The 13,580-nt window shown below is 34.8% G+C and overlaps 1 protein-coding gene across 10 annotated transcripts in view; it reads right to left on the reverse strand.

Moving 5' to 3' along the window:
* The window catches only part of Map4k3 (mitogen-activated protein kinase kinase kinase kinase 3), a 149,142-nt gene that overhangs the window by 42,646 nt on the left and 92,916 nt on the right, over window positions 1-13,580 (reverse strand). For 6 of the 10 annotated variants that reach the window (XR_011372508.1, XM_070025428.1, XM_070025429.1 and 3 more), the window contains exons 14-16: window positions 10,611-10,669; window positions 9,168-9,230; window positions 1,187-1,245 (exon numbers count right to left, since the gene is read on the reverse strand). Coding sequence is in view for 9 of the 10 variants with exons in the window: in XM_070025428.1 (XP_069881529.1) it covers window positions 1,187-1,245; window positions 9,168-9,230; window positions 10,611-10,669 (181 nt within the window). In the remaining variant the exon portion in view is untranslated. The remainder of the gene's footprint in view (window positions 1-1,186; window positions 1,246-9,167; window positions 9,231-10,610; window positions 10,670-13,580) is intronic. The other 4 variants (XM_070025436.1, XM_070025433.1, XM_070025437.1 and 1 more) reach the window with 1 other exon arrangement.

Here is a 13,580-nt window from a genome sequence, read left to right on the forward strand (position 1 = left end):
CATATAGAAGACACAATGAAGTTTTTTATTTGCCAACCTACAATGAGATAAACTATTTTTTGGTGTCTACCTAGACAAGTAATAAAACAATAAATAGTTACTCTTTATGTAAAATTGCACTTTATACCAAGGAAATTTTATATTTATTTTATATTGTAAGGTACAGACTAATAATAAGGTACAGGCTTAATAATATGATCAAGATTAATATTAATAAATAGGAAACTTCTCATATCTGAAATTCAGATTATATACAAAAGTAATAATTTCTTTAGGTTGTTATTCAAAGCCTTTTCTTTGTATAGGGAAAAGATAGTTTAAAATTGTTTTAAAAGCAAGTAATAGTTTTGCATTATTATCCTTAAAACTAAGCTCTTTGTCATTGATCATTATTTTCAACTGTGTAACTTAAAAATAGGAGAATATGTCTCAACTTCATGATATAACTTCTCTAGGTGACACCTGGTATAGAGTAGGTATTGATTGACTACTTTATTTCTTGTTTGTTTGTTGTTTTTTTTTGCTGGTCCTGGGGCCTGTACTTTGGGCCTGGGCGCTGTCCCTCAGCTCTTCAGCTCAAGGCTAGCACTCTACCACTTGAGCCACAGCGCCACCTCCGGCTTTTTCTGCTTATGTGGTGCTGAGGAATCGAACCCAGGGCCTCAGGCATGCAAGGCAAGCACTCTACCACTGAGCCACCTTCCCTGCCCATGACTACTTTATTTCTTGCATGAGTTGATAAGTTTCAAGACTGTAAATACATTTCAACTACTATTCACTTTTTAAAAGACTAATAGAGTTAAAGGAAAAATTCTGAATAGTATAAACAATTTGATTTTTATTGGCCAACATACTTGACAAAGTTTGGTACAGAATAAACAGGTCAGTTTTAGAAAGGAAAAAAATTATGGAAATATACGTATTTATCTTCAGTTGGGTTATAGATTTTATTCTATAACAAGTAAGATCAGCAAAATGTTGTGATATAAAAATTTTAAGTTGATTCTCTCCATTATGACAATTAGAAATGCTATAAATGGCAAGAAGACAATCAACAGCAAAAGTTATGGCATATTACAAAATAAATTTACCAGCCCAAAAGAACTTATTATCTTACATATAGAAATACTATACTAATGGCAACTTAAGTTGAATTGAAATTAAAATTTAAAAGACCTTTACTTACTTGTTTCCACCTAAAAAGTAACTACTTTGGTGTCCTTGTCCATATTCTAGTTGTAGGTCCTAATAGTGCAAAATGAAATATTTAGAAAAAGTTTTAAAGCACATCTTATAGCACATACATACATTAATATACATTACTTTTAAAAGAGAAATCCCAGGTCCCAAATAAATCTGTATTGCTATATGCTCTTTAAAAAAGAAAGGCATGGCAGGGCTTCTAATAATAAAAGCTGTATTTATAGTCCTAATTTTTTAAATTATTTGAGTATTTTCCTGGGAAGCTTTCCAAATGACAGGCAAGTTTCATCTGTGACTAATGGTACTATATGTGTGTGTGAATGTGTTTGTTTGTGTGTGTATCTATATCATATATAGATATACATATATATCAGTTTTAATAAAGAAAAAGGCTGAAATAAAGTATTCTCTAACATTATAATGAAAATGATCACAGAAGAAAGAATAAAAATTTTGGTTTGACTTTGAACATAGCATCTAAAAATTATGTATACATATACATTCACATATTTTCCACTGTAGCATCAGACAGGTAATTTTTTTTTTTTTTTTGGTTGGTCGTGGGGCTTGAACTTAGCCTGGGTGCTGTCCCTCAGCTCATCAGCTCAAGGCAAGAGCTCTATCACTTCAGCCACAGCACCACTTTCGGTTTTCTGGTGGTTTATTGGAGCTAAGAGTCTCATAGACTTTCCTGCCCGGACTGGCTTTGAACCGCGATCCTCAGATCTCAGCCTCTTGAGTAGCTAGGATTACAGGCATGATCCACCAGTGCCTGGCTCATACAGATAATTTTTTAAAGACAGAAAACTAGTTGCTATTTTTAAAGTAAATTATACACATGAACCTGTACCTATAACAAGATTATAAGTTGCACTAAACAGAATAGAATATTTTAAGAAGCAAAACAGCAAAAGTTCAAATGAATAATAAGGGAGTTCAACTATTTAAATATTTCAACTGAATGCTATGGGATGTTAAAAGTGTTAAGAATTAAAATTCAAAGGAATTAACAATGTACGTGTTCCAGTCAAATACCTTCTTGGGAAAAAGAAATGTACTCTGCAACATCCATGGAAAGAATGAAGCTACCTTTTCTCTCCTTTTAAAAGAAGCCACTCTATTTCAAGCAATATTTTTATTTATAAGTGGGACTATTTAAAAGTTTTAAAATAAATCTTATTTTCATTAGAACACAGCAAAAAGTTGCTTTTATTTTTATCATATAATGTGAGGCGTATGATAAAGGTACAAAAGTCACCTTGGAACATCTTTCTAAGGCTAAGAGATAGCTGTGTGCCTTTTTCCCCCACAGCATTTAACATAAAGAGCTCTTCTATTTACACTATGTTTTAAACTACTTTCAAGCCTGTCATAGCCAGGCTACTTAACGAAAGAGAACAAGGTCAAATCTATCTTCTTTTCTCAAAGCCATCATCTAATGGACCTGGCACACATCATGTCCTGAAAATGTTCAAATGACATTTATTTTCCTATAAATAGCACTTCATCCATGTTAAGATACCTATAAATAATTAGATCATTAAAAATACCAAGCTTCGCAGGTGCTGGTGGTTCACTTCTGTAATGCTATACTCAGAAGGCTGTGATCTGAGGATTGTGCTTTGTCCCAGCTGGGACATCAAAGTCTGTGAGACTCTTATCTCCAACAAATTACTCAGAAAAGGCCGGACATGGTGCTGTGGCTCAGGTGGTAGAGTGCTAGCCATGAGCCAAAGAAACTCAGTGACAGTGCCAAGACCCTGAGTTTGAGTCCTAGGACTGGCAGGAAAAAAAAAAAAAAAAAAAAAAAGAACACAAAACAAAACATCAAAATACCAAGGAACCAAAAAAACCAAGCTGAGGAATATGAGGATTCTAAGCAATGTATTCTATTTAGGGAAAAGCACTTTAAAATATAAGTGCTCCAAGTCCCGTCAAAAAAATAACCTGATGAAAACAAAATCAAAAATCCAGGCTCTAATTAGACCAGGCTCTAATTTTGTCTTCTTTAACACTGCTGTTTTGTCATATATCCCATAGCATTCAGTTGAAATACTTAAATAGTTTAACTCTCATTATTCATTTGAACTTTTGCTGTTTTGCTCCTTAAAATATTCTATTCCCTTTAGCACAGCTTATAATCTTGTATAGGTGCAGGTTCATGTTTATAATTTACTTTAAATATAGCAACTAGTTTTCTGTCATGCATAATGTTCTTATCAGTGACAGAAAAGATGTTATCATAAACAAAAAAGATCAGTCAACTGTCATAATGGTATTAACATGAAATTCTAATGAAAACACTAATCTCAGTGAGTATACTTCTAAGTTCAGGCCTTTTTCTACAAGTATAGGCAACGGAGACCCCAACAGACCAGAAAACACTTTTAATAATCAATATAATCTCTTAAATCTTAATTAAATGATAGCTTTTAAAGGCACACATTTGTACTGAATGAAATCAGATGTTTTCCAGTTTAGCTGGGCTCTGGTGGCTTATGCCACTAATCCTAGTTACTCAGGAGGCTAAGATCTGAGAACTGCAGTTTGAAGCTAGCCTGCCTGAGCAGACAAATATAAGATTCTTAGCTTGAAATAGCAAAAAGCTAGAAGCAGGGGTGTAGCTTAAGTGGTAGAGCAACAGTTTGAGAAGAAAAGCTGAATGACAGTAAGAGGCCTTAAGTTCAAGCCCAAGTAACATCATTTATCCATGTAAAAAAGAATATCCTGATCATCTGATGTAAGCCAATTAGCAGACAAATATAAATTATTAAAAATAGGAAATCAACTGAGATCAGCAGAAAATTGGGCATTTATATTCTATATTATTCTAGAATATATTTTATAGATGATATAGAATATATATTGTATATAAATTATATTATGCGCATAATATATAATTTGTATATAAATTATATGTATGTAATTATAAATATACATTTATGATTATAAATTATATATTTATATAAATATATAAATTATATATTATGTATATATAACACATACATTTATATAATATCATATAGTTTATATTATATTATATAGTCTATATTCTATAGTTTATATAGAATAACATTCAGATCAAAGTAGAAGTTGTAGATACATTTGATTTTGATGATTAAATACACATATATAAAGTTAAAATTAAAAGAGGTGCCCTTATTTTTTTTTTGATGCCAGTTCTAGGGCTTGAACTAAGGGCCTGGACCCTGACCCTGAGCATTTGTCTCAAGACTAGTGCTTTATTACTTGAAAATACAGTTCCGGGCTGGGAAGGTGGCTCAGTGGTAGAGTGCTTGCCTTGAATGCATAAGGCCCTGGGTTTGATTCCTCAGCACCACATAAGCAGAAAAAGCCAGAAGTGGCGCTTTGGCTCAAGTGGTAGGATGCTAGTCTTGAGCTAAAAAGAGCTGAGGGGCAGCGCCCAGGCCCAGAATTCAGGAACCCACGACCGACAAAACAAAAAAAACAAAACAAAACCAAAACAAACACCCCCCCCCCCACAATTCCACTTCCAGCTTTTTGGTGGTTAACTGGAGTTAAGAGTCTCACAAACTTTCTTGCCCAGGCTGGCTTTGAATCTCCCTAGCCTCCAGAGTAGCTATGATTACAGGTGTGAACCACTAGCACCCAGCAAGAGGCATATTGTTTATTAACAATTTCTACTCCCTAAATCAAGTTGTGCTGCAGCAATCATGGGGAAAAAAAACCTATCATGCTAATCGTAATTATCAAGTGTAGTAGTACACTGAAGTTTTCTAATATGCATCTAATCTCTCTAACACAACCATTATTTACTTTTCACTTATAACAGGAATTCAGTCAGCAAATCAGACCATAAAAGTTAAGAAAAGCAAAACTAGAGAAAGTTAGCAGTTATCATTTTAGGTCAGTCTAAGACTAATCTAAAATGTTTTTCAAAACGGATTTGGAAGAAATTCTGTATTAGAAAAATAATATGCTTACCAAGTCCACAAAAATAACCCAAGATGATAGTACATTCAATTATACTCTGTAATTTGATTAACCAAATTAAAAAATACTAGAGCATGCAAGCATAAAAACATCTGAAGTATTAATTAGGCATCAATTTATTAATGACTAATGACAAATGTCAAATAAGTAGCAACATGGGACTGAAAGAATGAAGTGATGTATTAAGAGCTTTAACCTGAAGGCTTAAAGTTCAAGATGGTTATCCTAGCACACTTAAAATAACTCTTGGAGAAAGAAAGTCCTAATCTCAGTGGTTCCTGTAGACTGTCTCTACACCTAGGATGAAAATTCAAAGAAACACAAAATGTGCAAAAGAACGGAAAAAGAACAAAGGAGGTAGTGTGAAACACTAGAAAGGCAAAGTATATATTATCAAGAAAGTCTTATTGGAGTTCTTTTTAATACCCTTGGGAAATTACAAATCTTATACCTGATTAAAAAAAACAGAAGTCAGTAGAGTTGATAAAGCTGGCTACAAAAACAGAAAAGAAACAATAATTGAGCAATATAGCTAACCCAAGAAAAAGAGAAACTTTTATAGTTGGCAAAGTAAAGAAACAATGACATGAATAAGGTCATTCATTAGTGAGAAAGTTTCAACATGATAGACAATTTATAGAAATAAAGAGGGAGTGAACCCAAAAGTTTTACAGAGTTATGTAGTTTTACCAAAAAATTCCAAAAAGCAAGTGGTATTAGAACATTTACATTTACTAATCATACAGAATTCTGACAAAAGCAGGCTGAGAGAGGCCTCAAACTGAGAGATCATGATTTTTGTGCTGTAAGCTTAAAAATAGTATCAACAGGTAGGCATATTCTTCAGATCAATGACTTAGTATTCCAATGTCAATCCAAGGCAACTAACATAGTATTTTATGTATTCCTTAAACAGCAAGGTTTTTAAAGGAATAAATGTTCCTTTGGGTCCTAAAAGATTCATTTTTGTCAACTGCCTACTGAAAGCCAATCATTTTGGCCTTATCAGGTTTTGGGTGGCTAGCAACAAGCATTTTTAAGAGTTAAAATAATTACGAACACTTTCCCTACCAGGACAATTATCAACATCAAATCAAACAAAAAATATGAAGTGTTAAGGAGGTGGAAAAAGTTGGAACCCTTGTACACTGTTGGTGGAAATATAACAGCTAGGGAAAACAGTAGGGAAGTTTCTCAAAGAAAATTAAATGCAGAATAATCATATGGCCCAATGATTCTACTTGTAGTTATATACAAGCATGTTCATGGTCACATTATTTACAGTAGCCAAAAAGCAGAAGTAGCCTACGTGTCCATCGATGAATGACTGGACAAAAAAAATGGGATTTTTATATAAAATGGAATATTTTCAAACATCCAAAAGGAAATTGTAGGCTAGGCACTATTGGAGGCTGGGAGCTGAGAATTACTGTTCAAAACCAGCCTGGGCAGGAAAGTTTGTAAGACTCATCTCCAAAAGAGCTGTGGCTCAAGTGGTAGATCTAGCCTTGAGTGAAAAAGGTAAGGGACAGCACTCACGACCTGAGTTCAAGTCCAGCACCAGAGAAAGAAAGAAGAAAATTCTGACATATGCTACAACATGGAGGAACCTTAAACGTATTATGACACTATGCTAAGTGAAGTAAGCTAGCTAGTTACAAACAGTTTCAAACAGTGTATGATTCCAGAATACAATTAATAAAAACCAGAATAGTGGCTGCTGAGAGGCAGTGTGATACTGGGGAAAAAATGGGGAGTTATTAAATGAGAATAGAAGGGCTGGGAATCTGGCTCACAATTCCCTATCTGGGAATTGTGGCATGGCAGAACTAGCAGACAGTAAAATAAGCTGATGGACAAAACCTGCCAGATGGGGCTACAAAACAGGAGAAAGTAGGGACAAAAGAATGAGGAAATAAAGACTAAGGAACTAAGTCTTTGGCACTAAGACCTTATAAGAAACAGAAAGAAGACCTACCAATCAGAAATCTCACTTTTTCACCCAAGGCCAACCTCTTGTGGTGACAGGCTGAGGTACTGTCTTCTCTGTATCATTATCTATGCTACACCCAATCATTTCTCATGATGTTATATTTCTCTTCTAGTAAACTTTTCTGTTGTCTTTACTTATGTGTGTATTTTGGCTGAATTCTTCTCCAGCTAGATGCAAGGACTGAGGTTAATTACCTTAAACTTTCTAGTAACATATTTGGTGTAATGGCCCAGAATTTCTATGTGTGTTTTATTGGTGGGGAGGGGAGAATAGATGCAAAGGTAAAAGGTAGGGGGAGATTATACTATGGGACATATATGGAGTGAGAGGGAAGAAAGGGGTAAGGTTGAGAGAGAGAGAGGGGGGGAGAGAACATATGAATAAACATATCCAGTATTACAAAGCAAAACGTAACAAATAACCCCACCCTCCCATGATGTTGGTTGGCAGAGACAGTACAGTACAAGGGTTTAGGTTTGATCCTGAGGCAAAAATGCTAAGAAGTCTCAATTCTGTTATTCTTATCTAAGGAATGACAAATTTCAAATTCCTTGTATCTTGTATCTCCTCAAAAATACAAAATACAAAAATAACAAAGTCATGTGCCACTTAAGGACTGAGACACACATCAGAAATCAGTCTTGAGACAATTTCTAGCATTCATCACAGTGTAAGACTATGATGTCCATAGGTGATAACCACATGGGCCCAACATATATAATATACATACTCTCTGGAGTGGAATGAAATGTCATTATTCAGCACATGACTGTACATTCAAAGTGTTTAGCATCCACCTGTTCTATCCTGAAGAACCCACAATGGTTCCTGCATAAAACCCCTACCAGTCTTACCCTCTCACAGAAGCCAGGTAAGCCATATTAGTCCAAAAGTGCCTCTCCTATGGTTAACTCTGTAGTACAGATCACATATCAGCTTCCTCTTATCAGTAGGTGCCAAATGACCACCATTTTGGCAGGGTACCTTATATTTTGTTTCATGACTAGAATTTGCATGTGTATTTTTTATCCAACAAGATAGCAACTCTTCACCAAAAAAAGTATGTCAAACATCTTGTATATTCTACAAATGTAAAAAGGCAATGATTCAAGAGCTTATGTACTAGCCAAAATTCAAAGAGGTATGTAATTAAGATGCAAAGGTAAAAAATAAAAAGAAAATTGCATTTAATGAACAGAAAGTAGAATCTGGGTGTAAACATTGGGGCAACTTGGGGCTATGGCCAGGCACGTAGATAACAATATTTAACAACAACAGTTAAAAAATATCATATACTTAATATGTACCAGAATTTCCCAGTTTTCTTATGTAATAGTCAGTCTTAATATTTCTAACTTTAGAGATGGTGTGTAATTCATTTTTTTTCTAAATACTGGATATGTCACAAAACTACAATTTCAGAGAATAATTTCACTGTTAGCTAGAAACAAATTATTTTAAAAACTGTATATGTATAATTTAATACAGAAAAAATATATGCAATATAATATCTGCAGTTTATATATGAATGTATATATATATATATATTTATATGGGGGGGTTGTGTGTGTGTCCATCTATGGTTAGTTACTAGCCGATTAAAACAGCAACATTAAAACTAGACATTTTGCAGGAAAATGTCCAACTTTTTCTTACACCTCAATAGATAATTTAAAAAAATGAAAAAAAAATCAAAACCTTGTACAAGTAATGTATGCTCATAAAAAATAAATTTAAACTATAAAAAACCTTCATATTTGAATGAAAATTTAAGTATAAATATTTTTCATAAATATAAATACATTCTTATTTATTACTACAGCTTTACATTTGGGTAGATTTATCTGTTATGGGAAAAACTGCTAGACTTCTTAATATACAGAAGCTTGCTAAATGACAAGCTATAGTATATAAAACTGAATGAAATATTTGATCTTAGAAAAAAAAATCAAAACTAAGACAATGCTGACAAAGAAAATCAGAAGTTGAGAAATACCAGATTAGATCTTGCAGTGTAGTATATTTCTTCTGAACTGTCGAAAAAACCATCACTGTCGGGCTGTTTAGCAGAGAAACCCAAGAAACCCAGGTTATTTACACTTAGACTAAAAGCCAAAAATTCACAAAGGGAAACTCACAAATGATGTTAAATCCGGATAACATAATTTTATTAAGGCTAATGCAAAGTCAATTTATATTAAGCAGCTTCTAAACAAGCAACATTGTAACTACTTTATATGCAGTTACTAAATTAGTACAGAATTCAAATACATGCAATGCCAACTTAAAAAGAGAAATAGAAAATAAATTCAGACTGCCTTAACAAAATATAATTAACATTTGTGAACTTCTTAATCTTCGCTATCTCTTACACAATGTCAGGCTTTATTGTTAAAATAAGAGAAGTTTAAGACTTTTCCTCAATGTTCCTTCAAGCTGATGCACTGAATTACTCTTAAGATAAAGGCTGAGGACTCTGCATACCTTTCAGTCAACAACTGAGTTAAAGCAAGCATTACATTGAGAGGAAAAGTTCCCACTTATGTCTTTATTAACCTTTAATTAATTATTTTTTTTCTGTTGGTTGTAGGGTTTAGACTCAGGGCCTGAGTGCTGAGCCTCTCTGTGCTCAAGGATAGTGTTCTACCACTTGAGTCACAGCACCACTTCTAGTTTTTGAGTGGCTAACTGGAGATAAGAGTCTCATGGGGACTTTTCTGCTTGGGCTAGCTTGGAACCCTAATCCTCAGATCTCAGCCTCCTGAGTAGCGAGGACTACAGGCTTGAGCCACTAGCTCCTGGCCTTTATTTTTATTTATTAAATAGGAAAGGGAAAAGTGTTAACATGTAATTTTAACTCTGGCAAAGTAATTTCATTAGGGTTAATTTTGCTTGATTAAAAAAAAATCTCATTTTTTACTTTTCCATGGAGTGCTAACATCTCAAATATTTACAAAGCAAGGTTGTGTAAAAAAAAAAAATCACCCCATATGTGGAAAGGAGAATTAAAAAAAAAATCCAAAGAACCATGAGAAGAATATTAGTACAGTTGGCAAGCCTCATCCACTTAAATGGGAAGCCTATTTATTATACATGGCTTATTTTCCTGAGTATATTGTGATATTTAGAAATCACAGCATTTATCTTAATAAATACAGATAAAGCTCCTCAAAGACTGAAAAACAAAAGTGAAAAAAATTATTACAGGGCCAGAATTAAAAACATTTAATTGGAGGATGGCAAAACTAAAAGTTTTTTCAAAAACAATTTTGAAAATGTTCAGTATCAGCAACACAGATTTATTTTTTCAGGATTTTGAAATTACTTACCATTTTGTTTCCCCAAGTAATGACTAGTTTTTTAGTCTGCACCAGTATGTCACAAAGACAAATTAAAACATTTATTTTCATCATGACCAGTTGAAGACTATGCTACTTACAAGTTCATGATGTGGTTCTGTCTCCTTCCTTAAAGGTGGGTCAAATTTCACTTGACCAACTAAAAAAAGAAGAGAAGTTAATATAAGATCTGTTTCTATATCTTTAATGATGTAATAATTTTAAGTCACTCCAATGCTAGCCAGGTACTAGTGGCTCATGCCTGTAATCCTAGCAACTCAGGAGCTGAAGTCTAAATAATGGTTCCAGGTCAGCCTTGGCAAAAAATTTGCTGGACTCCCATTTCCAGAAGAACCAGCAAAAAGCAGGGCTGTAGGTATAGGTCAAGTGGTAGAGTACTTATCAGCCAGCACCAAACCCAGTACATTCCCCCAATATACACATACAAACAAAAGTTACTCCAAGGCAAAGAACATTTAATTTTATCATCTACTATATACTAGTTTTAAGCCAAAGAATTTTTTTTTTGGGGGGGGGGGTCCGGTCATGGGGCCTGAACTCTGGGCCTGGGCGCTGTCCCTCGGCTCTTCAGCTCAAGGCTAGCACTCTACCCTTGAGCCACAGTGCCACTTCTAGCTTTTTCTGCTTATGTGGTGCTGAGGAATCAAACCCAGGGCCTCAGGCATGCAAGGCAAGCGCTCTACCACTGAGCCACCTTCCCGGCCCAAAGCCAAAGAATTTTTAAAAGAATCTATTAGTTGGAAAGATAGCACTGAAGTTTTTTTTTTGTTTTTTTTTTTGTGTTTTTTTTTGGCCAGTCGTGGGGCTTGAAGTCTGTCCCTACGCTCTTCAGCTCAAGGCTTAAGCTCTACCAATTAAGCCACAGCGACACTTCCAGCACTGAAGTCTTAAATGCTATTTTAATTGAAAATTAATCTGTTAGTCCTAGGCTGGCCCTCTCCCCTTTTCTATCCTCTCTCTTTGTATTTTGGATTAAACTCAGAGCCTAGTGCACACTAGAAAGCATGTACTATATTGGCACTTGCGTTGTCAATCATGCTCCTAGACTAAAGACTAGGGATTTCCTATAGTTAAAAAGAAAAAAAAAGTGGTATTGTATGTATGCTACAATCAGGATATAAGTTGCTTCTGTGTATTTTTTTTTTTTTTTTTGGGTCGGTTGTGGGGCTTGAACTCTGGGCCTGGGCGCTGTACCTCAGCTCTTCAGCTCAAGGCTAGCGCTCTACCAACTTGAGCCACAGCGCCACTTCTGGCTTTTTCGCTTATGTGGTGCTGAGGAATCAAACCCAGGGCTTTATGCATGCAAGGCAAGCACTCTACCACTGAGCCACCTTCCCAGCCCTATAAGTTGCTTCTGTGTTGTGATCCAGTATAGGAGACAGTTTAGCTTGCTGTTGTGGTGAACAGACAGCAGTTAGTACAGTACTTGTGCAGTACTTGCTTGAAGATGACCCCAGTGGCTTTGGCCTTTTGGTGTTCATGAGGTTGTGCAGTCCTCTTCCACCATGGATTAGGGTTGGTAGGTATGGCCAAAAGAACACAGTGGAACTAATGGCTCATTTTCCAAGACAAGGCATCTGTCTCCATTGAATCATTTGCTCTGGAAGAAGCCCTTTGGTAAGCAGCCAGGCTGCATTATAAGGAAGTGAAGCTTCTGATTATCAGGTATCATTTCAGTAAGTCTGAAAGCAACCTTTGAACAAAACCTTTGGATGACTGCAGCCCTAGGTGACATTCTGATTGCAGTATCATGAGAGGCTCTCAGCCAGAAATGCTTTGATTTGCTGTCCTAGATTCCTGACCCTCAGCATCTGTATAAGTAACACATGTGTTGTTTTAAGCTATTAATTTGTGTGTGTGTGTGTGTGTGTGTGTGTGTGTGTGTAACTGCTACAGTACAATAAATATGCAGTTAAAGAATAAATTAGCTAGACTAAACTTAACTGTACTACAGCCATCTTTTTTGGGGCGATTCTAATATATGAATGTTTCACTATCTTTACCTTTCACTTCTCAATATTATTATCTGCTTTTATATTCTAAGTCAAGCATTCAAAATTATAAAATAACTTTCAGTAAGGTATTCAAACTAACACAGACCTCATCTTGGTAAAGGCCTATTAAACAGTTCTTTTAAACTTGTCTTAGAATTGCAAAACACAGTAGTAAAGTTACATGAGGAGTCTCATGTATTTGACTCTTGTTACTGTTACCTGTGAATGCCTGTTATTCTCACTCAACACTAATAATCCCTGATTATGGTAATACTGTCTTACTAAAAGCCACAGTATAGCACGTATTCAATTTCTCTGCCTGTACTCTGTGGATGAAATACAGTCCCAGAAAAGGAACCAAAGTCCTTATGAAGATTCATTAATCAGACCTTATCCTTGTATCTGTGTCCCCCAAATTTCCTACCATTACATTTCTGCCACAGAATCTTCCAGCATTGTCCCTGAGTTTTTTGCTCAAGGCTGGCATGGTATAGCGCTTGAGCAACAGCTCTACTTTCAGCTTTTTTTGGACAGTTAATTGGGGATTAGAATCTCACAGACTTTCTTGTCTGGGCTAGTTTTGAATTGTGATCCTCAGATCTCAGCCTCCTGAGTAGCTAGAATTACAGTCTTGAAGCACTATTATCCAGCTTCCAACAACTGTTTGAACAGTTGATTATTACAGTCTGTAACACTGTTTATGCTTTGAAGAATCTCAAAAATTCCTATCTGTAAATGTCCATTGTCCAATTTTTTCCTACCATCTCCTTAGACATTATTTAAGATCTACTGACTCACAAGCTACTAAATTTTAATGAGCTCCCTAGATGACTTAAATACATATTCATAGAGATTTTAGAGATTTTGCTTTTCATTCTAAACAGTGCTATAACTTCACACATTTGCTATCAAAAATTTTAAAGGAATAAACAAAATAAAATTCTGTGTTTATTTATCTTTACATTTAAAATGTTTACTAAGAAAAATTATCTGGAAGAAAATAATTATAACTAAATGACATCTTATTTTCCATCATAAATTATGAACTATGTATAA

This window comes from Dipodomys merriami, unplaced genomic scaffold, assembly GCF_024711535.1.
Source record: "Dipodomys merriami isolate MVZ:Mamm:240054 unplaced genomic scaffold, mDipMer1.0.p SCAF_17, whole genome shotgun sequence".
Taxonomy (NCBI): domain Eukaryota; kingdom Metazoa; phylum Chordata; class Mammalia; order Rodentia; family Heteromyidae; genus Dipodomys; species Dipodomys merriami.